The sequence below is a fragment of the Podospora pseudocomata genome, chromosome 7 (assembly GCF_035222375.1).
Source record: "Podospora pseudocomata strain CBS 415.72m chromosome 7, whole genome shotgun sequence".
NCBI lineage: Eukaryota > Fungi > Ascomycota > Sordariomycetes > Sordariales > Podosporaceae > Podospora > Podospora pseudocomata.
Genome location: NC_085891.1, coordinates 1,322,586 through 1,349,214, shown reverse-complemented (window position 1 = coordinate 1,349,214; position 26,629 = coordinate 1,322,586). Strand labels below are relative to the sequence as shown.

Genomic DNA, 26,629 nt, shown 5'->3' with positions numbered 1-26,629 from the left:
CCACAGAATTACTCGCCGGGGATCAACGCTCGAACTGGTTGACACATCTATCAACAGTCATGTCTTGGGGCAATTCCCCAAACCTCGGAAAAGTGTTCGAGCTGGAAACTCGGTGTGCGACCAATGCTCTTGGTGTCATACTCACCGCCTCCCCCAAGCCAGGCTGTCGACCAAGGCTCACTCTCAAGTTTAGATTTAGGTTCAGGACGACATGCCATTCTGCCAGCAATCCTCGACAAGCATCTGCTCATTGATGTACACATTCCCATTACACTGCCCAACAGTCTGGACCCTCTTCGTCAGCCATTTACCTTGGACATCTGTCAGGACAGTCGGCTCTCGTCGTGAGGGGATGCCAGGCAAAAGCACGTACATTCCTTCCCCATGCTCCGCAAATCACAAACATCTCTTCACCCTCAAGATCGAGAAAATCATCAGAAGAACGAGGACCCTCTCAGAAAGATTGAGTCCTTGGGAAGGTGGCTGTGCTCACCGTTCACCAAAACATTTACGCCTCACTTGGCGGTCTGAAGGAGTTTGGCTAACATGGCCGCCATGTCTGCCTGAAAACCTCGCCCCGCAAGGAGCCAGGGCTGCAGAAAAGCAGGGTCTAAGATCTCTTCGGTGCCTGTGGTACAGGAGATGGGTGCGGGAGCTTGTTGGTAGTTGTGTGTGGGGGAGGAGCAGCTCCTGGCTGGTAACCGGTTACACGGCCGCTTAAGCTTCCCGCAGCATAGCCGCCCTTCCCATCCTGCCGGGCCTAAAGGGTCTGAACTGAGAACAAGCTTCTGAGGCTTTCTGTCAGGTCAGATCTTTGCTGCATAGCTGTGGTCTTTCGGAGATTTGCATCGACACATGTTCCATCTGACACCTGTCCCCAGAAACAAAACAAGCAACTGGAAGGGGATTCAACATTACACTAATTAGCAAGGCATTACATGACGCCTCATCAAGCTGAGTGTGTGCCAGATATCCTGTCTTTGATCGATTGGACAATGCCCTTTTCACAAGGATTGTTATGGCATGCTGACAATTAATTACAGAATTGACCCTTATCCCCTCCAGGCTCATAATTCAGGAAGGAGACAAGCCTGTGCCATCATTCAGTAGGTGAAATTGTGGCAAAACAAATCTCAAAGTTCCCGAAATCAAGAGACGCTCCATTGGCAATGTGCCTCAAAGCAGGCAGGGTTGTTGGGTACTCCGTGCCATCGCTTGGGACCTGATGCTATGTGGTATCCACACTCGAGTCCGATGTCTAAAGTCCGAGGGACCCAATCAGCTCAGGCCATGGTTACCACACTGACCTTCGGTCAAACAAGCGCCGCGATATCGTTTTGGCCTACATGTACAAAAACAGTTATCCTTGGCCCGGACCCCAAGCCCTGTGTTCTGTTTTGGTATTCTCTTCGTTTTGGAGAATGCCTTACGGACAGAAACCGGTTCCAGGCATTTCTTCGACCTTGTGAGGATGCACCAGGAAACGATGGCCGCGTCCCCAGATGCAAGAATACGAACAAGACCCTCTCTGCCATCGACGTCACACATTAATTAACTGCCTCACGGATCGCTTGGCTCACTCGATGTCATGGGCTGAGACGGTAGGCGGGCAGAAGAGCGGTGTCGAAGATGGCTGTGTGCTGACAAAACATCGATCAGAAAGGAACGGCAAGAATCGGACAGTCCCATTCCCCGAATTCGTTGACCGAGAGAATAAGGTTAAGTGAAGACCGGGAGCAGCACGGAAATTAAAAACCCGGCGAGACGGCGGAACAGCGTTGACGGTTGAGTTAGGTGACGTTGTTGTAAACGTTTCGGATTATTTATCAAAGTGCAGTAGAGATATTAACAACAACTATGACAGGGAGCTCTACCAGGGAGCTATACGCACCAACGACGTTGATTGGACAACACGCGGGGACATCCATTCAAGGTTAATTCTCTGCAACCTCACTAACTCCATGCAGCGGACGACTTGCCGAAGAACCTTGCAGTCTGTGGCTGAGAAAGTTATCGCGGGTGGGATACACCGTCATAAATGTGCCGTAGGCAGCAGCAGCACACCCATTGGAGCCCGGCCGACTTGTTGTTCCACTGCACCCGCCTGCACGAGGTATCCTCGCCTCATATGTTTTCATTTCATGATACATGGACAGGAGAAGAGTTTCAAGGAAGAGTTGCTGTGCCGTCCCCTTGGATCACGGGCCCCGCGGCGGCCAATACGTACGGTCCCGGGGCCGTCACACAGCACCACCCGAAGGATCATTAGTGATTTGGGTGGGCTTGAGTTGAGATGGCCCAGATATGCGAGTGCTAAAGGCCACTACGAAGGACCTACTAGTTTCCTAAAGAATCTTTCAGCGAGAGGAAACATTCCTAGTAAAGTGTCTTGGTTTGTAGTGGCTTGACTGACGATCAGTTGTACCGCCTAGGGCGAAGTAACGTCGGCGCGATATACTTCCAGATACGGATTCTCTATCAGCTCAGTTCTCGATACTGCGACCAGCCATTAGGCCCCTCGGAGCCTTACGCGGCAACTTTTGTAGCTTGTTCATCCGTTAGTCATGCAGTCATCGTGGCAATCCCTTCTCTTCCCCCAGTTGCCCTCGCAGTTTTACCCCACCTTCCCCCCCTCCATGCTGTCTAACGTCTGTCTCTCCACAGCTATGACCGACCCCACACGCCACAGGGCTGAGAAATCAGACACAGCACAAAAGTCGAGGAAACACTCCCTACTGTGCAGTATGCTTGGCGAGAAGGATCGCGGGTCAGAGGGCTCGATTGGGTAGCGCTAGCACCGATGCCACCGAGTGTGGCCCATTTACGGGGGCGTTGTCGTTTCAATTTCGAATCAAGTGCTTCCGTGACCGTCTAGAAGAGCCAGTTCGTCTGGTTCAGACCCTAAACAGGCTTCACACGGTTCGGGTCCGATGGAACACTGACGGCGTCGTGTATGGGACCCTGGCCCTGCGATATATGGTCTCTAGCTTTCCCCTCTTCTTCCCCTTTAGTACCGTGGCTCGCCCGGCCTTCTCATGTTTCCGCCGTGTACGACGGGAGATAGAGAATGGCGCCTTTCTTAACCGCGGCGGTGGGTGTGAAGAGGTGCATGAAATGTCAGAACCGCGCAGAGCTAGGGTTGATCGATGCCGGATTTCTTCTTATTGCTCGTTGCCACGAGCGAACTGGCCAGTCATGATGGGATGTCTGAGCAGATAAGCGCAGTTTGTGCAACGTTCCTTTCCCCTCCTGGGTTGCACAACATCTCACGATGCTTCGACACTAGCTTTTCCCAGAGCACGCTTCTCACTCTCTGTCGAGCTCACGGCACTTGGCGTGCGGCAACCACAAGCCACAGACAGGTACCGGGTCCTTGAACTACGCTGCTGCGTGTCCCATCTTCATGACGCTGGCTTTATTCCCCGTTCCCGCCCTTTGACGTTGGAATGTCTCGGCCGCCCACCAGCCTGGAAGGAGATTCCAGCAATGGGAAGATCCGCCCAGTCATCTATCAGTTGTGACAGCTTCCTACTAGGTAGGAATGGCTGAGTACTTCTCTCTGTTTACCGCTAGGTTCCTTGACTCTACCACCACTTTCCTACCTTCCACCGGGCGTATAGCCGACTAAGTATCGGGGATAAACTTGCTGCATGCCCGCAAGTAACCTTTCCATTCAACCCATGCCTGGCCGGCCCAGCTCTTGGCCGCTGCTACTCTGCGGCGCATTTATGGGGCACCGCCTACGAGGTACCTGTAAGGCACCCATTCTAGGGTTAGGTGCCTCTCTGGCACCGCTGTACTGGGCGCGTAGAGTTCTGGTTTCCAAGTAGCTTCCATACAACACTCCCTGGCCTTCGATATCTGGCCCCCCTGCTTTGGCAGGGTACCTGCTGTACCCAGCGACCTACCCGCGGGGCCCGTCTCCCTACGTACCTTGGACCACTGCGAGCCCCGTGCTCCCCACCCTCTCTCCCCCCTCCCCCTCCCCCTTCCCCTCCACTCTCCACGTATGCTGTGTACACCCGGCGGCGGAGCAGCGCTTCTTGTCTTTCGTGTGCGGGACACAGACAGGCGAAGCACTACAACAAGTTACAAGCAAGCAGCTGATGAGATCCTTGAGTCCTGCTAAAAAGAACCGCGCGTGGTTGGTTCCTTCTAGGTAGTCGGCCCACCGCTCACCCATCAGGGTGGTTCCTCCCCAAGCTCTGGCAAGGGGGGGTGTGCTCGCCGTTGGCACTTATATCCAAGAGCTCGACCACTCTCGTTGCTGCTTCTGTTTCTGGCAAAGGTCCATTTCTCGGACGAACTTGCTTTTGTGCTACGACCAGCTGCCCACCCGGACGGACGAACACACTTACACGCCCAGGATAATAGCGAAGAGGATAGAGGAGGCTAGGGAAGCAGGATTACCCGAAGTAGTAACAAAGAAGAGACAACAACTGGGGCGACACACAAGAGCGATAAAACAAAATGGCTCACAACTCGGACTCGATGTCCCCGCCTTCATCGTCACAGCTGATCAGATCTGGGAGGAAAGGGTCCAAGAAAGTCAGGACGGGTTGTATAACATGCAAGTAAGTGCGAGGGTTTTTTTTTTTCCTTTCTTGACGACGTTGTCCTGCATCCACCCGCAACTGGCTGTCATAGCCGCGCGAGCCCTTCCTTGCCCACCACCAACCACCCTTCCCCTGCCTGGCCCTCCTCGCTCCGTCAACACAAGCTAACCTCGGACTCGCCTCGTCCGTCTGCGGGTAGAATTCGTAAGGTCAAATGCGACGAAGAAAAGCCATTCTGCATGCGGTGCACCAAAACAGGGAGGAGATGTGACGGTTACCTCGACGCCAAAGCTATATCACAACGCCGGCGCCGGTCCGGTGGTCTGGGGCAAAATGCTGCGGGAGAGCCTCATGCTCCGTTGGCCACGCTCTTCGAATGGGCTACCGGGGACGAGAAGAGGGCCTTTCACTTCTTCCAGCACGTAACAGCGCCATGTCTCGCCGCCGACCACGACGGCGCCTTCTTTCGAGTGCTGGTTCTTCAGATCTGCCAGACGGAACCAGCAGTGAGGCACGCCGTCCTTGCTGTCAGCAGTTTACACGAGGGGATGGTGCAGGCCGCCATGATGCCTCAACTGCTTCACAACAACGACAGTGAGAACCGAAGCTCGTTTGCCCTGTTTCAGTACAACCGCGCCATCGCCTGCCTGCTCGAACAAATGAGGACGGTTAACGCCCGGCCACTAGTACCATTACTCACCTGCGTGCTGTTTGTCTGTATCGAACTCATGCAGAGCAAAGACAAGGAGTCGCTCATCCACCTCGAGCAAGGACGGCAGATCCTCTCACAACTAGGGCCGAGAGTTACAGGAAGAAGCCCCGAGATCGATCTCATCAAGCAGCATCTCGTGCCAATGTACACACGCATGTCTCTCACCTCGTTGATGCTGGGCTGCGCGCCAACCGCCATCCCGGAACCGCTGAAAACCCTGACCGAAGTCCCCATGGTGTTCAAGACCATCGACGAGGTCCGGTACGCGCTGTACGACTTTATGGACCAGTGCCTGAGGTTCGCCAAAAAGTCGCACGCCGCCAAGATCAGCAAGGTGCCCGAGGAGGACATGCGGGCGTTTGAGCTGGAGCAGGACGTCCTCCTCCGCAAGCTCGCCAAGTTCAACGTCGCCTTTTCGCTGTACCGGTCGACAAAGGCCAAGGAAGCACCGCCCGGCTCCATCGCCCTGATCCAAGTCCACGTTCACACGACGTTTATATGGGTTTCCACCGCCCTCAGCCGGCACGAGACGGTTTTTGACGACTATGTCGATACTTTTTCTGCCATCATTCCTCTGGCGTCGGAGTTTATCAACACGCTGCTGTCGCCGCAGGGGCAGGGGCCAAAGGGGCCGAGTGGTGGGCCTGATACGAGGAGGTTATCGGCCATGTTTACGTTTGAGATGCATGTGATTGCGCCGTTGTATTTTGTGGCGGCCAAGTGCAGACACCCCATGATCAGGAGGGCGGCGCTGGAGTTGCTGAGGCGGAACCCGGGACGGAGGGAGAACTTGTGGAGGGCGAATGTGATGGCTACTATTGCGGAGCACACCATGAAGTTGGAGGAGAAGCATTTGAGAAGCAGGGGGGAGAGGTCGGTTTCGCCGCCGGGGGCGGTCGGGGGTGGGAGTATGCAGCAGCATTTTCCATATCAGTTTGGTCCGGGAGATGCCTGGGGTGGTGGGGGGTTGGAGGGGGTGCCTTTTCCGGATGGGTTTCTTGTTGGGGGGCATCATCATCCAGGGCAACAACAACAACAACAACAACAGCAGCAGCAGCAGGGGTTTGGGTTGTTTGATTCGATTCCTGTCGGTAATAACAGGCCGATGTCGAGCAGTGCGACTGCTGTTTCGGTCGAGTATGGTGGGATGGCCACCGGGCAGCAGCAGCAGCAGCAGCAGCAGCATCATATGCCTATTGATCCGTCGCTTCTGTTTGATGCGAGCACGGCGGCGGAGGTGTCGTCTGCGCACTCGTTTAGTGTGGCGCCGTCGATTGCTTCGTCACTTGACGATTTGGGGTCTTCGCAGACGATATTTGTTGGGGGTGCTGGGAAAGGGAGCACTAACCCTGCTCCTGGGGGGTCACAGCCGACGCATTCTCAGGTTTCGAGCTGGGGGGGTTCGACTGGTGCTAATGTTGCTCCCGGGATTGCACTTGAGCCGCCTACTCCGAGGGATGATTCCCCTTTTGGGCATATCCTTTCGCGGCAGAGCCAGAGCGTGGGGAGTCCGAGTGTGGGGAGTGAGGGGTCGCCGGAGCTGAGTGCTATTGATTCTTTTGGGGGTTACCAACTGCCGTATCAGAATAATGGGTATGGGATGGACTTTGTTTTGGGTGGTGGTGGGGGAGGAGGAGGAGGATATGGGGGGATGGGGGGAATTGGGGGTATGGGGAATATGGGTGGTGGTGGTGGGATGGGGGGTATGGGAGGGGGTAATAATAACAATGGGGGGATGCAGTTTTGGAGGAGCGGGGATGCGCCGTATGATGTGCCTGAGAGGTATAGGGTTAGGGAGAGCATACTCGGGCCGGAGAAGGAGGATGGGAGCAGTTGGGTGATGATGTTTAGGAAGTTGGGGGGGTTGGATGGGGAGTGGGATGTTTTGACTGAGAGTGTGGTTTGTTGAGTGAACATATTTGGTGGGAGTGAAAGGTATATAAAGTGGTATTTAGGCATATGGGATTTTGGGAGGAAAGAAATAAAGATAGATACCCGCTTTTCTTTTTTTTTTTCCCTCAATTAACTTTCGATCTTTGGAAGGAAACGTATATATATTTTTTTGTATGGAGAATTTATCTTGACCCGTTTTTTTTTCAAAAACAATTGCCGGGGAGATGTCGGGAAGAATGAAGCGACGGAAGGAGAGTGTGACAAGACGGACAAGACTATGTATATGTATTTGACTCCTTTACCGCGTCATGAGGCAACCCAAAAATGGCAACCTCTGTCAGCACGAGTGTCATTGCCTGCTTGCCTTAGTCAGATCTTGGGAGGTGAGATTCATAGCAAGCTCGAGACTCTCCGAACCCTGTCCAGCTGGGGCGGGCAACTACCCTTTCGGAGAGAACTGGCCAACGGAATGAGACGGATACGGTTGCAAGTGATTATGTACATTTCGGAGGGTTTGCCATGCAGGTTGGTGGGGTGGTAGATCTCTGGTGCGGCCGCCATGGTCAGGCTGTTAAACAGATGTTGTCTGTCCTGGTTGAGTGATAACCTGCTTTCCCGGTGAGGATGCTCGGGCCGGGATATTGGGTTGGAGTATGCGGCCCGAGGGAGGGGCTAATGGAGAGCTAAGGTATGTACGACTCCGGTTACGATGGGAGGGTTCAAAGTTAGTCCAGAGCGTGAGTGTGTAAAGACGGGCCGGGCAGAGGCAGGATATGGCATGACATGACCTTGACGTGTGTCGGGTATGGGTGATGAGTGGTTGCGTTGTGTTGAATACAAAGAGGCTGGTTGATGTCATTCGGATAGGGGATGTAGTTGATCTTGTTGCAAACCGACTTTGAACCGTGAGCCCTCGATGATGGGAGAAAATTCATGATCCCTAAGTCGAGCCCTGGAGGAAAGCTTGAGGGCCGGCTACATGCCTTTCGGTTAGTTCCGTCTCAAGCCGTCAGGCAGGCAGGCAGGCACAAAGCCGACGTTGCTCCCTCGGTCAAGGTAGTGGCTGTCGATTTCCATCCGGCAATGCTTCCTTCCAATCATCAGCTCATCAGCCGTCCCGGATTGGGTTCTAGAGTACAAGCTAAAATGCTCCAAAACAAACATCACATGCCCCCTCCACTTCTCATGCACAACATTCTCTCATCCGATAAACGGCAGACGTTGTACCTTGCCTCCGTCACTTCTCACATTTCCCCCTCCGCATTTCGATCCGGCACGCGAAAGCATAAAGTATAGGCGACCCAACAGTCTGGCACCCTAGCACACACCCCCTCTCGTTCCGAAAAGAATGACGCATGCTGCCGGGTTGCTTCCCGAACAACCCGTTTGCCGTTTAGTTATTCGGGACCATATCATAGCTGGCCACATGGCCAACTGCTGAGCAAAATAAGAGACCGGGTATGTGACTACCCGCCCGGGTGTCTTGTTCATGTTTCTGTCAAAGAAGCGATGTTCGGGGAGGGCAGCCACAAAGTCAGGATGTTTTGGTGCTTCGGTAAACCAAGAGGGATTAGACCCCGGCATTCGGCATGGAGCGTCCCTGGTCTATGAAAATCTGCCGATATGTCGTGCCAACAACGGCAGGACTCTCCTTGGCCGGCAAGAACTGAGATTGCGCCGGTCCTAGCTGTACCACCTTCACCGGCTGCATGTAGGCTCGCATCATTGCCACCCTTACATACCTAGCCCGACTCGTGTTTTTGAGGTGCTACGGCGCTGACAAGACGATGTTGGGCAGCGAGAGCCGTGGCATGACCGGGAACTTGTTACACATGCAGAGACTGGGTTGTGTTGGCAGCCAGAGAAGGCATGACATTGACATATGCGACCTGCATCGGAGGGGTTTCCCGCCTGTCTCCTCCTGCCCCGGGGTAAACCGTAGGGGGGGAGTGACATATGCAGGGAACTCGTGACGGGTGCTGTCATGAAGTGGAAAATTATTGGCGGACGGGAGGCCGGGTCCTGTTATGGCTTTGGGTGAGAGAAAACCAGGAGAAGGCGAGCTGCAGAGGTTGCGGGAAAGGAGCTCGGGTGGATATGGTTACAGGATCAGACTCGAGGGGAATAGTGGTGGGTGATACCCGTCATGGAGGTTCGTTTGTCGGAAGCGGACTTGATGATATTGTGAGCTGTGACGGGAGATTAGTTAGGGGAGTTGGAGATGTTAGTGGTATGACATAGAGACAGGAAAGATATCAACATATAAGACTGCCGGCTTGAACCACCGAGAGATCTCTCAAGTTAGACAGCATCACTTCGAAACATACACATCTACTGAAATAAAACAAGAAAAATGGGTCAACTACTCTCCACTTCGTCTTCTTCGAGACGCTCCCACCTTCTCCCATCTTCAGCTTCCAAGGCTCCCCTTGGTAAAACTGAAGCCGACATTCTCCTGTCAGACTCATCCTCCGAACTCTCACACCCCTTTCCCACTGAAAAGAACAACGACAATGCCACCAATACCCAGACTCCCACTCTCCTCCCCCTCCTCAAAAAAGCCAAAGGCCACTATTACTACCCCGTCTCTGGCCCCAAGATTCTCGATGCCTGCGGCGGCGCCGGCGTGGCCTGCCTCGGCCACGGCAAATCCAACAAATCCGTCATCAAAGCCATCACCACCCAGATCAGTACGGTCCAATACGCCTCCTACGCCCACTTCCGCGTCGACCCCGTGCTCCAACTTGAAAAGTTCCTCTGTGAAAGCACCGACGGTAAAATGGGAAAGATGTATCTCATGTCCTCCGGTCAGTTTCCCCCTCTTTTTTGTCTTTTCCCACCCATACTAATTCTGTAAACAACAGGCTCAGAAGCAGTCGAAGCCGCCTTAAAATTTGCCCTCGAATACCACGCCTGGAACGGTCAACCGGAGAGGGTAAACATCATCTCCCGCTCTCACTCCTACCACGGAACGACAATAGGGTCGTTATCCGCCTCAGGACACACCACCCGGCGACAACCCTTCACCTCAGTCCTCAACCGGACAAACTTCCACCACCTTCCCCCCTGCAACCCCTACCGCAGCCCCCTCCCCCGGGAAGAATACCTCTCCTCCCTCCTCACCTCCCTTGAGTCCCTAATCACCACCCTCTCCCCCTCGACAATCGCAGCCCTAATCCTCGAACCTATCGTCGGCGCTGCCCTCGGCTGTGTCCCCCCTTTACCTGGTTACCTCTCCGGTATAAAATCTTTCTGCCACACCCACGGCATCCTCCTGATCTACGACGAGGTGATGTGCGGAATGGGCCGGACAGCCACCTCCCCTTCCCACCATCTCCACGCGTATCAATCCTTCCCTGAACCCGACATCTCCCCCGACATGATGACAATAGCAAAATCCTTCTCCGCCTCTTACCTGCCCGCCTCGGCGCTTTTGATCTCTACCCCCCTGTCCAACTTCCTGACCTCCCACAATAAAGTATTTACTCACGGGCACACAAACCAATCCCACCCCGTCGTCGCCTCCGCCTGCCTCGCCGTCCAAGGCACAATCCAATCCCGCAACCTCCTCTCCAACGTCGCCGCCCAGGGGGGGTTGCTCCTCCACCTACTGCAGAAACAGCTAAGCCAGCACCCAAACGTGGGGGATATAAGGGGCAGGGGGTTGTTCGTAGGGATAGAGTTCATCGCCGACAAGACAACAAAACAGCCGTTTGAGCGAGAACTCGATATTGCGAGCAGGGTGCACAAAACCGCACTAAAGAACTGGCAGGTCCTGGTTTATGCCTCCCAGGGCTGCGCCGATGATCAAGGAAGGGGGGACGTCATCATGGTCATGCCGGCGTATGATGTCACTGCCAAAGAAATAAGAGACATGGTGAGGAGGATCGCGGGGGCGGTACGCGAGGTTTTTGGTAGTTTATGGGTTGCATAAGGGTGGTCAAGTCGAAGGGAAAGGTCTCGGTTGGGTTGGGAAAAGGTTTCTGTTTGGTTGGGAAAGAATTCTGTTCGAGTTGGGAAAGGCTTTTCGATTTGGGTTGGGGAAAGCTTTGGGCTGGGTTATTTGTCTGTTTGAGCTACATAATTTGGTACCAATCTGGACGATGGCTAGTGAGTAATCACTGGAGGAATAGGGGTCAATTAACAACACAATCATTACGCCATGTAATCGAAACATCAGTCCCATTGAGAATTTTCATCTTCACCATCTCCACACTTCTCTTTCTCTCCCTCGGGTCTAGACGGGAGAACAACATTTGGGGAAAACACATCCTCCCACCTCCACCATCCGCCATGAAACCCATCCACTCAACATCATCCTCACAGATTATACCCATCCCATCTCTAGACCCATCACGTTCGAAAACATGACAGACGCCCACAAGCACCTCAGACATGGAAAACAGTAAAACCTGACGAACAAGACAACACAACAGCTTCGGGTCAAATGCAGGCAGACATGACATGAAACAAGGAAATGTGTGTTATTTCCCCAAAAGACCAAAACAACAACAAAGAGATGACCAACGGAAAGCTCTCTTCATAAATAACAGGTAGAAAAATCCGGTAGACCCCTTCCCTTGCGTGGTTCCCTCCCACCCATATCTAGTAGAAAAGGATCCCGTTTCCTTCCCAAAAAGCCAAGACGCCATTTTGTGCTCCTCGATTGGAAAAGCAGAATAAAAACAATCTGCTGTGACGACCGAGCAGAAACCCCACACACCCTTCATTGAAAGCCCATCACCCGAGTAGGCGAGGGCCCCGAATCTAGAATCGAGAAGTTGCGTGTCATTCCCGTGCATAAAACGTCGTGGCTAAAAATCGAAATAAAAACGCAGGAACAACCCATTACTTTTTTTGGCATAACGCGGTCGGGATCGCCCAAATGCGCCGGTCCATCCAGGAAGGGCAGACAGGGAAAAAGCGGTTTATCCGTCATCCCCAAGAAGAAAGCGGCATGGTGGTCGATGGAAAGAGCTTTCAGCGGCTGACACTCATCTGGAAGAGAGAACGAGGTCGGATGTCAGCGCCATGCCCGTCTATCCAAAGCAATGACGAAACATGCAGTTGGAAACGGGCAAGCGCCAGTGCTGGGAATCGAAAAGAAGCGAGGGGGCGTCGTGGTGTGGTATAATACAATCAAGCAAGGGGCCGGTTGCCGCCGCGGCGACCCTTAACCGGCTGGGTAACAGTGGTCCAGCCGTCATCATCGACAGCAGGGCTGGCGGGAGCCTTCTCGGTGGTGGGAGACAATGGACCGCGAGCATCGGTGGTTCCGTTGGACCGAGGAGGGCGTCCACCATCCTGGCGGGGTGCGCGGGGGGCACCGCCACTGCGACGGGGACCGCTGGGGGGGCCACGGGCTGGGGCATCACCGGCTCTTCTCCAGCTGCCACTCTCGGCGGCGCGGGACTTGGGAGCAGGCTCACGAGGCTCGCGAGTTCTGACGGGAAGCTTCTGCTCACCCTCACCCTCCTGGACTTCTGGCTTGGTACCAGCAGCAGTGGCGGCCTCGGCATCAGCCTTGGCCTTCTCAGCAGCTTCCGCAGCAGCTTCCGCAGCAGCTTCCGCAGCAGCAGCCTCTTCAGCCTTGGCCTTCTCAGCAGCCTCGGCGGCAGCGGCCTCCTTGGCCTCCTTCTCAGCCTTGGCCCTCTCCTCAGCCTCCTGCTTGTCCCGGATGCGTTTCTCCTCGACCTCACGCTCGCGGGCAGCAGTGTCGATGGGGCGGGCCGCACCGAATGGGTTCGACTTGGAAGTAGGGGCAGGCGAGATCACATCGGGGGCCTCGGAAACGGTGCGCTTGGTGAGATTCAGTCTGGGTCTACCAGCTGGCTGCGCAGCGGGGGCGGCAGCGGGGGCGGCAGCGGGAGAACCAGGAGCCTCGCTACCCTCACGAGACTTTGGCTCGACGGGACGCATGTTGTTGCGCCAGTTGATCTCCTTCTCAGCGGCGGTAGGAACACGCTCGGGACGCTCAGGGCGCTCGGCAAACTCACGGCGAGGAGGGCGAGAGCCATCTCCACCTTGGCGTCCTTCTCCGGGACCCCAAGCGGCGGGGGAAGCCCTTCTAGCGGCGCTGAAGTCGGTGGTGTTGCGGGCACGAGCACCCTCGCGAGACTCTGGGCGCTCAGCAGGGGGGAGAGGGCCCCGTCTCTCCCAGTTGATCTCTCTGGCCTCTCTAACCGGCCTCTCGTCGTTGAACTCACGGGGAGGTCTACGGTCGCCGAAATCGCGGTTGCTACGGCCGCCAGTGTCAGCGAGGGGACCTCTCTTGGCACCCCAGTCAAGCTCGCGGAAGCTCTCGGTGCGGTCGCCGAATCCACCACGGGCTACAGGACTGTTAGCCTTGCTGGTTGGTACTTGGCATGTATATGTGATATAAACTTACGAGGATCAGCAACCTTGATACGAATATTACGACCCTCGAAGGACTGGCCGTCGCGGGTCAAAGCAGTCTTGAGACCCTCAAGATCAGCAAACTCGGCATAGGCGAAGCCCTTGGGACGGTTCTGCTCGCGGTCCTCGATAATGCGGACGTTGACGCAGTTGCAGTCGTGGAAGAAGTCGGTCACACTCTCGACAGTGGCATCGTACGACAAGTTGCCGAGATGAGCGGTATAAGGAGGCTTGGTGGGGAGCTCCTGGGGGAGGTTGTCGCGGAGCGAGTGGTAACCTTTATGATACAGAATATTAGGATTCTTCTTTGTGAACGTCAACACCACAGCAGTGCAACATACCCCGGTCATTGCCGTAGCTAGTGTTATTGCCATACGAGCTGGGGCCAGTGCGACGGTCGGTCGAAGGGAAGGACTGGGTGCCTAGGTTTGGTCAGTATTTTCTTTTCCAGAGGTGATTCGGATGATGACGGTGAGGTGCATACCGGAACCTTACAGACGGTCAGTCAAATGCGCAAAAGAAATTTCAATCAGTTCAGGATGACTTACCATATGTGTCCTCGACTTCATCAGCCCACGAGGAAACACCACCAGCTGTGTTGCTCAGTCAGTATGCAGTCGGGCGAAGCAAGGCTGCCACCACCATCACCACCACCACCACCACTAACATCATCCTAAAGATAATTTAATGGCGGTGGGGTCTTGGCATAGAGGGGGAGGGGAGGTCGTACTCTCGCCGAGGAATTCACCCAGAGACAGCTTCTGGGCTTTCTCTTTCTTGGGAGCTGGAGAGGAGAGGACATGTTAGCAAGTGAGGTCATGAGTAGCAACGTGTGTTTGTCGCGAGGGGTATAAATCAGAGGGCGGGGCAGTCGAGGTAGGTAGCGAAATGGAGGCGGTAGATGGTTGCTTACCCATGATTGCGGTTTAGTTGGCCACGCGCTTGCGAGACGAAGCGCGTAGGATGGAGTTGATGACGGGAACCGTGAGGGGATCCGTCAAGAAGTAGGTAGGTATCGAAAAGGGTCGAGTGATGGATGAGTCCGGACCCGAAAGCTGAAGCAGGCGGGTTGGTGGGAGGCGGAGTGGAAGTTTCGCAACCTTGGGTCAACTCGGTGCGTGGTTGTTGCGGGCGGCGGGAAGCGAAAAATTGCAGCGACAGGGTTGGTGGGCCTTCTTTTTTTTTTTCTCCCACCACCAGCTGAGAACCGCTGAGAGGCCAAGTGAATCGGCCGCTTCTATTATAGGCTAGACCACATAAGGTTAGACCCACACCCAGGGGAAGCTTTGGCACATCTGCAGTGGGGAAGCTTTCACAGCTATTAGATAGCTAGTATCTATCCATACTTTACATAAACTTGTGCTGAATGATCGACTTGAACTACTGCACACTGTGGTTTGAGTACACCACACAAGTGAATACCAACCCACTGAAGAAAAGTTTATTTGGTTAGCCGTCTGAGCGCAGACCCCGAGAGTCAAAAATGAAGCGCATCGCTCTTTCAGAGGTCGACGAATCGAAAACAAACCCCAGTTCATCCTCACCAGAACAAATGCCACCGAGGGACCAGATGCCGTCAAAAGAGCAAAGACAACTCCTCCCGCAAGAGGTGATGGATATTGTAGTCCCTTCCCTCAAAGTGGGCGGCTCGGCTGGTATGAGCCTTTCTCGTTGAGCCCCTTTTAGTGCAACTAGCAGAACAATTGCTGATGTTGTAATCAGGTGCCTGTGGCTTGTTTATGGGAGGAGCAGCTGGTATCCTTCGTGGTGCACCACCGGTATTTTTCTCGTTGATTGCTGGTGGTCAATGGTTCGCCCTAGGTTCAAGCTACTGGGCTGCTCGGTTGGTGGCCTTTAATGCTCTGGGAGGAGAGGACAAGATTACTCCCGGAGACAAGCTCAAAGGAAGTACTTTTGCTGGTGCAGTCTCTGGTGTTGTCGGAGGATCTATTCGTAAGTCCAAGTCCAAGCGGTCTCAACAACAAACTCTATTTTGACCATTCCAACAGGAGGGCCGCGAAATATTATTCCTGGAGCCATCGTATGTTCCCTGCTGGGAGCTGGAGGGCAAGCCTTTGCCAATAGAAGGGAGGCCAAGCAAAAAGAAGCGGAAAAGGATCCTTCAAAGAACAAGCGGTTCTGGCACTCGAGTTGGAGTCCCATTACAGCACTTTCAGATCAAGATTATGTGAATCTGTTGGAGGAGAAACTTCTCCGAGTAGAGGCTGACATTGCCCTCATCGACGACCGCATCAGAGAGCTTCGGGAAGCCGACAGCAAGAAGATGGGGAATACACCACCGCCAACTGAACAGGTTCCTTTGGTACAGGAAGTCAAGGAGGCTACGGATAATACACCGATTCAGGCGGACAAAAAGGGTCAGAGTCAGTCTTGGTGGAGATGGTAATCTTAAGCGATCGATAGAACCCCATCCCCGTTTCTTCTGGTGCAAAAGCTGGCCGAGAGCGCGAAACCTCCGAGGCAACGAAAGCCCGGATCGTATGGAAAGCTCATGATGACACCTATCCAAGCAATTGAACGACTGGCGCTTGAATCTTGGATGGGTTGAACCTGTGCGTCACAGACTGGCTGGAGAGGAGAGCCGTGCGGCGGTGAACGAAATGTAAATACGTGTATATAATATCTATATATTTTGCCAGCTATAATCAGATTATCAGATGGCAGCGAGACTACTCTGTGTTCGGATAAAGACGGCCAACTGTAACCTCACGACTCAGTTGTCTGATTTGTTTGAAGCACCGTTTGTTGCAGCTTCACCTATCAAATGAACGGGCCACCATCTGCAGCCGCAAATGGTTTGCTTCACGGCAGAAACGGTTGTAAGGTTTCTCGAAGCTGCAGGGACCCTATCGCAGCTCATGGAATGTCTAGATTGCAATTGGTTCCTCAGCAGCACACAAAGCTTCCTCGACAAGAGCTTCAACAAAAAAGATTCAATTCATCACCCCGCGTTTTCTCTCACTCACTCACTCACTCACACCTTGATCCTTGCGCTAAATGAGCTTGGCCTGGAGATCTTGTGTGAGACTGGCTCGACTGGCAGTGGACATGGGCGGTGGGGGCCGGCAGGAAAGCATCCAGAAGCTCCCTGCCAAGACTGGACTTTGGCGGGTTGTGACCTGGCCAGGGAAGTGACCAGGGTGGCATTGGATATCAAAGCGATCATTCATTTCGCCCCAGGCCAGCGACTCCATCCCACTTCTGGAGCCTGTGGAATTTGGGGAATGGAATTGGGACCTCGACTCTTTATCAATTTCCCTCCCTTTTTTCCACACGGAGCACTTCCTTTTTGTTACTTTTGATACCAGTGCTAGTTGTCTTTTTTTTTTTTTTTTACTACTTTCTACCTGCCGCACCCTTAATTGCGCCACTGCGTTGGTAAATAGTCTGAACCCAACATCCATGATGACAAGTACCTAACCACACGGCGTAGCATCGGTAGTATCCCGTGTACCTCTTGACAAGAAACCTCCCGTCCCGCTATCTGCCAGGCACTGCACCTCAACTGCTGCACAGCTGTTCTCCGATCCCCGACTTACCTACCTCGACGAAACGAGAAACGATCCCACACACCATGGCACTGCTCCCCAGGTCGCGCGAGTGAATGTAGATAGGCTGTCCCCTCAAACCTGTGACCGGGATCCCGTGGATTTGGAAACTTACACGTCCCAAGATACCACGAAACTGTATGCGACTGATGGACGTAACCACCTGCCACCAGTCCCTCCCCGTTGTACATACCATCTCGAGATGGCCCTCCTTAACCCGACCTTTTTGTTTGGAATCATAGTCCTTCTCTATCTCTCAACCTTTGTTTTATTTGCCGTAATACGAATCATCACCGGCCTCTCGATCCAGCGCATAGGCTATTTCTCCTTCAGACGACTGTCCTACACCCCGCGCGATGGCATACGAATCGACATCAGAGGCCTCGGCCTCAACGTCCACCGACCGACCTTTTCCCAGCCCACCTGGCTCAGCATAGTCGTCAGCGAACTCGCCGTTATCGTCGATATCAAGGAGTTGGAAGGGAACAAGGCTGCGGGGCTGGCAGCAGGCAGCGAGGATTCGGACTCGGATAGCGATGGCGATAACGAAAAGACGAAGCTCAATGGCGCGGCTTCCACTCCTCCGACTGCTGAATCGATGAAGGTGCCGAAAATCACGAGGCGCGAGACCATGTCGGCTGGGAGGAGTAAGACTTGGAAGCGCCTGACCAAGATAAAAGAGAAGCTGAAGCTGTTGCACCGCAAGGTGAACTGGCTTCGGATGGTGGATGTGGTTGCGACCAATTCCTCGGTCAACATTGTCGACGTGGGCAACGTGCAAGTGGGCAGTTTTACCGTGGCGGTTGACACGAGGTCGAAGATGGTCGACCGGGCGCGCTTCTTCTTGCAAGGGAAGGCAGAGAGGAGCCGTCAGAAACAGCAAGCGGAGTGGATTGTGACGCTGAGGAGTGTTCTTTTCACGGCCAATGGGGGAGAATCGTTGGAGGTTTTGGACAGCGCCACCCTGAACATCCACGGCTATTTATACGAAGCCCTCGACGGTCTCCGCGACGCCGCCATTTCGCTAAAGCTCGGCCGTCTACATATCCCATATGACGATGTCAGCCACAGCGCGAAACTGTCCAAGCAGATCAAGAGCCAATGCAATCAGGAGTTCGCGCAATCCGATCCTATGGGCGTGATTGTCGATCAGGTGATGCAGGAGATCGATGTACCGGGGAGCACAACGAACCACGAGCTGATGCAGACCGTTTCCGACTCGAAGGAGCTTGTCAGCTCGATCCTTAGGGGCATCAAGGAGGTTCAGTTTGCTGTCAGCTATGTTGGTCTGACTAAAAAGATTGACCACGTTCGTCCTGGAGGAAATCCTGTGCTTCTAAACGCATCCATGAAGGAGGTGGGCATCGACCTTCACCGGCTTGACCCCAAGTCCTCAGCACATAGGATGTATTTTCCCTCAAAAGATACTGCCCACGAAGCATTGGCTGCCGCGTTGTCAGTATCCATCGGCCTCGACGATGGACATGGCAAGCCCGAGAGGATCATGTACATCCCCATGGCCACCACCACCGTTCGGACGACCCTCCCCTCTAAAACAGTCGAACTCACCCACGAGGGCACCGCTGAGCAGCGCAATGCCAACATTTTATTCGCCAACTCGGTCGTCACCTCACCATCCGTCGACCTCGATCCTCGACACCTCCCTCTTCTTATAGCTATGCTACGACGAAAGCCAAAAGCTCCCAAATCCGAACCGCAGACACGGCACATGCTCATCTCACGCCTCCTCCCCAAGGCCAACATCAAATTCTCCATGCACGAGCCAGTAGTGAGAATAGCGCTCCCGCCGGTGCACAAAGGCGCTGATCCAGATGATTTTGATCTGATTATATCATCCATCTCGTCCATTTCACTGGACATGGAGTCGTTCCATTCTACGGTCGACCAGCTTCACTACAGCCTTGCGGCTACTATGCGGCTACAAACTCACCATCTTTACTACCAGACCTCGGCCGGAAACGAAAAGATCGATCTCCTCGAGACGGACTCGTTTGATCTCAAAATTCAGCTTAGCGCCTCGCCTAACGTCCAGGTGGTGGCGACGGGCAATCTGCAGACTTTCTCGCTGAAGATGGTCAAAGATGAGATTGGGGACGGTCTGAGGCAGATTGTACGACAGTTGCGACTGGACGTCGAGCCGGACAAGAGGGCTTCGTCAAAGACGGCGAGGCACTCTAATTTCCTGCGGGCGATGCCGGCGTGGCTGTTGCACTTTCAGCTGTCCTGCTCAGACTTCAGTGTCGAGGTGGCGGGTGTGGACAAGGACATCTCTGACGAGACGAGGGGTCTGGCGATTCAGCTGGATACGTGGACGACCGAATACCGCGCCCAGAGGCTTGACAATCTTCAGAGGAGGCCGTCTAGACGACGGGCGAGCAGTCGGGGGATGATGTCGCCCGAGACTGATCTTTTGAAGACGATTCCGATGTCTCCGAGGAAAAAGTATCATCATGATGGGGATGGGAGGAGGATATCGCTTCATGTGAGGGGGTTTGAAGCCTACATGATTGAGGCGGAGGACAAGTGGGAAGTGGAGCCGTTTTTGAATATTCCCAAGTTGGAGCTGGCGTTTTCGACGCTGAGTGACAACCAGGGGCCGGTGTTTCATGTTCACTCACAGATTAGGACGGTGTTGCTGCAGTACTCGCTTTACAGGCATTATGCTGTTGCTGTGGCGGTTGCGGTGCTGAGGAAGGCGTTTGTGAGGACGAATGCTGCTGGGGGGGCAAGCCCGGCGACACCGGTGGTGATGGTGCCGAGTACGCCCAAGATGGGTGCGAAGAGGCTGGTGGTGGGACACTTGTCGCCGCCTTCTGCGGGGGGGACTATTCCGGAGCTGTCGCTTGATGGGGAGGTCGCGAGGTCTTTTGTTCAAGAGTTGGTGGCGGTTGATTTCAAGGCGACGCTGATCCAGATCAAGGCGGATTTACCTTCTGATCCCCAGGTGATGTTCCAGATATGTAACTTAGAGGCGGGGAGACATCGCTGGTCGCCACCGTTTTTGCATGCGAGGTTGATAAGACTCTATGCGGAAGCGCCGAGGATGAGGAGGGTCTGGGCAAGGATCATCAGCGTCAAGAACGTGAGGTTAGACTACCGGGAGTCGAGGAAAAAGTTTACGGGTGGGCAGGTGCAGGATGAGAGGATGTTTGATGTGGTCTCGGAGACGATCAGGGTGGCGGTGCCGCATGATTTGGTGGTGTACAAGATTACGGACAATTTTGTCAACTCGATCAAGTCGGTGCAGCAGCTGCATCATCGGTTCAAGACGGGGACGAATGAGTATATTCTGGATAAGGGACCGGAGGGGCCGAGGAATGTGCCCAAAGTCTCGCTCCGTACCAAGACGTTGCTTTTTGAGCTGGAGGATGGGGCGTTTGAGTGGAAGTTGGGGGTGATTTATCGGGCCGGGAAGGTGGAGATGATGCAGAGGCAGGCGAGGGAGGAGGCGTTTAGGGTCAAGGTGAAGAAGATCCATGAGGAGGAGTCGAAGAAGGAGAGCGCCAAGTTGAGGACGAGGTCGGCGGCGTCGAGGGGGAAGACGAGGATGTCAGGGGATGGGGGGCCGAGGAGTAGGAGTATTGGGGCTGATCAGGGACGGTCTGGTGGGGGGGAGGGGAGGTTTAGGGGACGGGCGCCGAGATATGACCCTGAGGGGGGGTGTTTGGGGATCAGTGGGGATGCCAGGATCTCGATCAATGAAGCGAGAGAGAGGCTCAATATTCATAACGCCAGAAGCTGGAAGCAGCGGATTGATCAGCAGTATGAGCTGTCCAAGAATGCCACCAAGGACTTGCACGCTGCGTTCTGGGGCCACAACGAGGTGCCGGAGGACTGGAACGACAGCGAAAAGATTCTCGAGGTCCCGCAGCGGCCAGCGTTGATGTCGGCGCTGCTTAGCGATCTGCACATCATGCTCGACAAGCCGTCTTTCCCGATGAAAGACCTGCCTGATTTCTTGCACAAGGTCGGGAAGGGCATGCCAAGTGATATGAAATATGCGTTGCTTGTCCCGATGAGCGTCAGGATCGAGATGGGCGAGGCGAGGATATCTCTGAGAGACTATCCACTGCCGTTTATCCATGTTCCCTCGACCAAGTCATCCCAATCCGCGAGAATGCAGGCTCTGTCCATGACGACGGACTTTGTCATTGCCGAAGAGTACAGAGGACCAGAGTCGATGAGAAAGATCAAAGTCCAGATTGTGCCAGGCCGGAATCTAGATCCAATGGCATCCAACCAGGGAAGCTTTGCGGTGGACGTCCGCAGGACCATCGGGCCTGTCAAGACTTTCTCTGACATGGTGATTGATATCCATACCAGCAATCCGACGAGGATCACCTGGGGGCCGTCGTATCAGCCTGCGATTCAGGACATGATGATGGCGATAGAGTCAATGACGAAGCCGCAGCTTGATCCATCTGAAAAAGTCGGGTTCTGGGACAAGATTCGGCTGAATTTCCACTCCAGAGTTCGGGTGGCGTGGAGGGAGGGCGGCGATGTCCACCTGGCGCTGAAGGGCAGTAGGGATCCTTACCAGGTCACTGGGAACGGCGCGGGCTTCATCATGTGCTGGAGGAAGGATGTCAGGTGGAATATTCACGCTGATGATGACCCGAAGCGGTTCATGACGGTGGACAGCGGGGAGTATGTCCTTGCCGTGCCTGATTACAGCCATCACGTCCGTGAAACGAGGAGGCAGCATGGCGAGGATGAGAGCTTTACCAGTGACAGCAGCTACAAATCCGGCGCGGCTTTCAAAAAAGTGGTCATGAAACTGTCCGGCAAGGTGCAAGTGATGGCCGGACTGGTGTTTGAAAAGGCTATTGTCAATGGTGAGAGGAGCTTCGAGTTCAAGCCTCATTACGATGTCATTCTCAAGGCGCCCCACCTCGCCAAGGCGGAGAATGGCGTGCCGTATGATGCCTTTCGCGGGTTCCGCAGTCAGCATATTCACTTGTCTGTTGCTGTTCGGGCGCCAGTTGATCGGGAGTGGACTGGGTCTGTCACGGAACCGTCTCGCAGCTACAATACGGTGCATCTCACCCCGAGATTCTTCACCCACTTCTTCGCCTGGTGGTCGCTTTTCTCTGGGCCGCTTTCTCTGCCTATTCGACAGGGTGCTCTCTGGCCTGGAAGAGAAAAGAACAGCAAGAAGTTTGGGAGGCATCTGGCTACGATCAAGTACAATGTTTTGCTGGCGCCGCTGTTCCTCAGTCACATCTATAAGCACAAGGATGTGGAGGACTACGCGGAGAATTCTGTTTCTGCGACGGGTATCAAGGTCCGGTTTGACAGCTGGATGCTGGATTTGCACATGAGAAGGGAGGAGTTCACCACTCCCGATCGCGGGCGGAACACCCAGTCTAGGACGAGCGGCATGAGGATACATGCTGGCCAGCTGGATCTTGTGTCTGCCGATGTGAGGGCTGTGTCGGCTAGCATTCGCGGCACCACGGCGGATGCGGTGACCAAGGCTTCGCTGTCGAGCTATATCGGGGATCAGGAACCTGATGTGGCGGACGTGTCGAGGTTCACGATTCCGGATAATGATTCGCGGTGGATTGACATGGACGACTTTGTCGAGCTGGACTGGATCCTGCCTACGGAGCTGAACCCAGACACCAAGATCTTGCCGCTTGCGTTTGCGCCGAGGGTGACGTATTTCCGGCAGACTGACATTGGCGGGCTGATTGATGGTGATCCGGACAGGACGACGCATTTTGGGAAGGAGCCGACGCATTTCTGCATCATGAGCCATGATGATGACCCTAGGAGGGTGCAGAGTCAGCTTATTCGGAGAAGGCTGGAGCAGATTGATCAACAGGCGGAAATTCACCGGCGCACGCTTGGGGAGATTGAGCTGAGAATGGTCAGGGGGGATACCACCACTGCTGATCTGGGAGCGGAGTATGAGATCTTGAGTCGGCATACTGCTGTCTTGCATGGGAGGAAGGTTTTCCTCGAGGGGATGTTGAGGGAGATGACGCCCCGGGCTGCTTCGTGCAATGATGAGGATGAGGAGTCGACTGCTACGGAGGGGGACCTCAACCGTCCCGACTACTTGCGCGGTGATGATTCGGATGAGTCTGAGGTCACGGGCGAGTTTGCGAGTGACTTTAAGAACCGGTTCGTGGTGCATAATGTTCAGCTCAAGTGGAACAACACGTTGAGGAACATCATTCTGAGGTACATGCACCAGGTGGGTCAGCGGAGGGGTTTTGTTTACTACCTCTCCCGGCCGGCGGTCAAGTTTATCCTGGACTTGGTGGATGAGCAGACTAAATCCAAGACTGCGGCTACGCCGACGGGGACGGGCAAGTCACCGGATGCGAACGGTAAAGACCGGGATATTCAAAAGGATATTGAGGATAGGATCCGAAAGATTCTAGGGGACGGGAAAAAGTTCTCGGGGTCGACGGGGAATATCGACGCGCAGCATCCGGCCATGGCGGACTTGTCGGGTGGCATTGCGGATGAGTTTACGACGCAGAATGCTTACCATGTCCGGTTGATTGCCCCGCAGATTCAGCTGCAGAGCGACAAGAACAAGAAGCATGTCGTGCTCACCACGGCCAAGGGGATGGAGCTCAAGGTGGTGGACGTCCTCGAAAAGAGCCGGATCTCGGATAACGTCAGCGGTCTGGTGCAGAGGAGGTTCCTGGTCAACATGGACAGCACGCAGTTCTTTGTGACGCATCAAAAGTGGTTCAGCACGCAGCTGGTGTCAATGTACTCGGGCAACACGTACGGGACGCCGGCGGGGAGCTCGTGGCCGCCGTGGGTGCCGATGGAGGTCATGTTTGACTTCCAGGCGGACCCGTTCGGGTTCAAGAGGGTGGTGCAAAAGACTTCAGCCATGCTGAGGTATGATAAGTACAACACCCTGAGGCTGAAGTACAATGACGAGGTCAACACGAGCGAGGCGGCGGCGGTGGACAATCTGAGCCAGGCCGGCAGCGCGCAGGAGAGCAGGACGGACAACCTTTGGGTTGAGTTCCCTCAGGCGCACGCGCTGTGCAACTCGTCGCAGTATTATGCCATCTATGTCATTGTGTTGGACTTGTTGATGTACAGCGAGCCGTTGGAGAAGACGAGGAATGAGAGGCTGGAGAAGATCATGCTGGCATCGGACTTTAGCGATTTGAGGGGGGCGCCGGAGATGGTGATTAAGCTGCAGGAGAGGGTGAGGCAGCTAGAGGACATCAAGACGCACTTCCAGACGCACTCGAGGCAGATGGACGAGAAGGGGTGGCAGGATAGGTTGGTGTTGGAGCGGGATCTGGCCGCGTGCGAGGATGAGCTGTTCTTTATGATGAAGGCCATCACGACGAGCCAGAGGAAGTTTGATCACTCGACCAGCAGCGCGCTGTTGAAGTGGAGCATCACGGCCAAGGAGATTGTGTGGCAGTTGATCAGGGACAACAATGAGCCGCTTGTTGAGCTGCAGCTGAAGGACGTCGAGTATGACCGGACGGACAACTCGGATGGGTCGCATATCAATTTGATTCAGGTGGGGAGGATACTGGGGTTGAATCTGCTGCCTGATGCCATCTATCCGGCCATGATTGCGCCCTACTTTGAGCCGAGTGCTGGGGTGGTGGACATTGAGACGAAGCCGATGATAAGGGTGTACTGGAATATGCTGGAGGCTATCGCCGGTATTCCCATCATGGATCACTTTGAGGTCAATCTGTTTCCGCTCAAGGTTCAGCTTGAACGAGAGGTGGGCAAGAAGCTGTTTGAGTATATCTTCCCGGGGATTGACGGGGATGCCCCGGCTGAGGGGAAGAACACGTCGCCTTTCATGATCAAGCAGTCGATTCCTGGGGAGGAGGAGGATGAGGGAGATAACATGTCCATCAGCGAGTCTCTTGCGAATCAGATTACGGATCACCTTACTGTTCCCGGGGAGCAGGAGCCGGAGGTTCCACAGTTCGAGACCCGGGCTGGTTCGCTTGAGCTGAGACTTCGTCCGACGTTGACTTCGGATCCTGATGAGGATCCCCCCAAGCATAAGGCTTTGAGCATCCACTCTGGCGAGGGGACATCCTTCCGACTCTTCCGCTCGGGGACCGGCTTCAAGGCTGTGAATAAGAAACGGTCGTATGACTCCCTTCGCGGCAGCACCCCCAGGCCGGGTGTTAGCCGGACCGGCACAGGCTTCTCCTCCAATATTTCCATCTCGGGCGATTCTCGCAAGGGCTCCCGCTTCGGCCTCCGCCACCGGTCAACTGCTACGGATGAAGAAAAGGCCAAGGCCCGATCAGACGATCTCACCAAGATGATCGACCGCGCCTCCAACTACATGACTTTCGCCTACATCAAGATGCCCTCTGTCGTCCTCTGCGTCTCCTACAAGGGCAAGGGCGAGCGCAACTTTGAAGACGTTCATGACTTCGTCTTCCGGATGCCAACGATTGAGTACCGCAACAAGACCTGGTCCAACCTCGACTTGGCTCTCGCGCTCAAGAGCCGGGTGATCAAAGCCCTGATCAGCCACACGGGTGCCATCATTGGCAACAAGTTCTCGAAACATCGGCCTAACATTGCTCAGCAGTCCAAATTGAGGGAGGTGGCGACCAGCTCGGTGTTGCTCGCCACTCCAGTCGGCAGCTCGATAGCGGGCGGTGAGTCGAGAGAGAACAGCGGGGACGACTCTTCTAGTATATACGGCGTTGGAGCCTCGCCGGTGGACTTTTCCCGGTCGCCACCGCAGTCGATCAGGCGGGCGGCGACGGCGGCGAGCAGTATTCCTGTGCCAAAGTCTTCTGCCAGCCGGAGTTCGAGCATTGCTTCTTCGCAGCGGTCGGCGACGGTGCCGCAGCAGCAGCAAGCCTCAGCTGCTGGGCATGTGGTTGCTAACACGCAGGCTACCGGTGCTATACCTACCTTTTTGATGACGCAGCCTACGCAGTCGACGATCAGTTCCGGGTCATCTTCTTCTGCTCAGGAGGGGGGGAAGACTGGGTTTGGGAGTTTGCTGAGGCCTGCTAGTAGCGGGTGGTCGAAGCCTTTTGGCGGTGGTGGGGGCAGTAATGGGCAGCAGCAGCAACATCAGCAGACCAAGAGGCCGGGGAGCAGTGGGGGGTTGGGGATGGGGATGGGGAATAATACGGTGGCTTTTAGTAATTATAATGCGGGGGTTGGTGGGATGGGGATGGAGGAGGTGATGAATAGCGGCGGGGGTGGTGGGAGTCCGGAAAGGAAGAGGACGGGGGGGCATATGGGGTTTAGGGATAAGTTGAGTGCGATTAGGCATAAGTTGAAGGAGGGGGGTGGTGGGGGGCAAAGGGAGCAGAGTGTTGTTGCTGTGAGGGATCAAGGGGGGGAGATGGTGCTGGAGGAGGGGGGGGAGGATGGGGAAGGGGGAGGAGGGTTGATGAAGACTTTGAGTCATAGGAGTTCGAGGAGGCAGTAAAGGGGGTGTGGTTGGGAGCCTTGGTGTAACCCGTTGTTTTGATGGTTTTTTTTTCTTACTC

General features: G+C 54.7%; 6 protein-coding genes across 6 annotated transcripts; 4 read left to right on the top strand and 2 right to left on the bottom strand.

The window, feature by feature from the left end:
- Positions 1-4,470: 4,470 nt before the first annotated feature.
- On the top strand, positions 4,471-7,177 carry QC762_705580 (uncharacterized protein; the record flags this gene model as incomplete). The annotated part of the gene is made up of 2 exons (XM_062893411.1): positions 4,471-4,574; positions 4,756-7,177. The coding sequence occupies 2 exons, from the start codon at positions 4,471-4,473 to the stop codon at positions 7,175-7,177; spliced, it is 2,526 nt and encodes an 841-aa protein (XP_062739209.1).
- Positions 7,178-8,286: 1,109 nt separating this feature from the next.
- QC762_705560 (uncharacterized protein) lies at positions 8,287-11,346 on the top strand. The gene is made up of 2 exons (XM_062893409.1): positions 8,287-9,968; positions 10,026-11,346. The coding sequence occupies exons 1-2, from the start codon at positions 9,515-9,517 to the stop codon at positions 11,093-11,095; spliced, it is 1,524 nt and encodes a 507-aa protein (XP_062739207.1). The 5' UTR covers positions 8,287-9,514; the 3' UTR covers positions 11,096-11,346.
- Positions 8,896-9,147, bottom strand: QC762_705570 (uncharacterized protein; the record flags this gene model as incomplete). The annotated part of the gene is made up of 1 exon (XM_062893410.1): positions 8,896-9,147. The coding sequence occupies one exon, from the start codon at positions 9,145-9,147 to the stop codon at positions 8,896-8,898; it is 252 nt and encodes an 83-aa protein (XP_062739208.1).
- Positions 11,347-12,300: 954 nt separating the features above from the next.
- On the bottom strand, positions 12,301-14,728 carry TIF3 (Eukaryotic translation initiation factor 4B; the record flags this gene model as incomplete). Its single annotated transcript, XM_062893408.1, is given in 8 exon segments — positions 12,301-12,725; positions 12,738-13,013; positions 13,026-13,490; positions 13,550-13,834; positions 13,899-13,979; positions 14,106-14,150; positions 14,288-14,341; positions 14,471-14,728. 8 exon segments carry the CDS (start codon positions 14,472-14,474, stop codon positions 12,301-12,303), a joined length of 1,635 nt encoding a protein of 544 aa, XP_062739206.1. The 5' UTR covers positions 14,475-14,728.
- Positions 14,471-16,300, top strand: QC762_705540 (uncharacterized protein). The gene is made up of 3 exons (XM_062893407.1): positions 14,471-15,212; positions 15,280-15,510; positions 15,567-16,300. The coding sequence occupies exons 1-3, from the start codon at positions 15,041-15,043 to the stop codon at positions 15,962-15,964; spliced, it is 801 nt and encodes a 266-aa protein (XP_062739205.1). The 5' UTR covers positions 14,471-15,040; the 3' UTR covers positions 15,965-16,300.
- Positions 16,301-17,328: 1,028 nt separating this feature from the next.
- Positions 17,329-26,568, top strand: FMP27 (Protein SABRE; the record flags this gene model as incomplete). Its single annotated transcript, XM_062893406.1, has 1 exon — positions 17,329-26,568. One exon carries the CDS (start codon positions 17,329-17,331, stop codon positions 26,566-26,568), a length of 9,240 nt encoding a protein of 3,079 aa, XP_062739204.1.
- Positions 26,569-26,629: the final 61 nt, after the last annotated feature.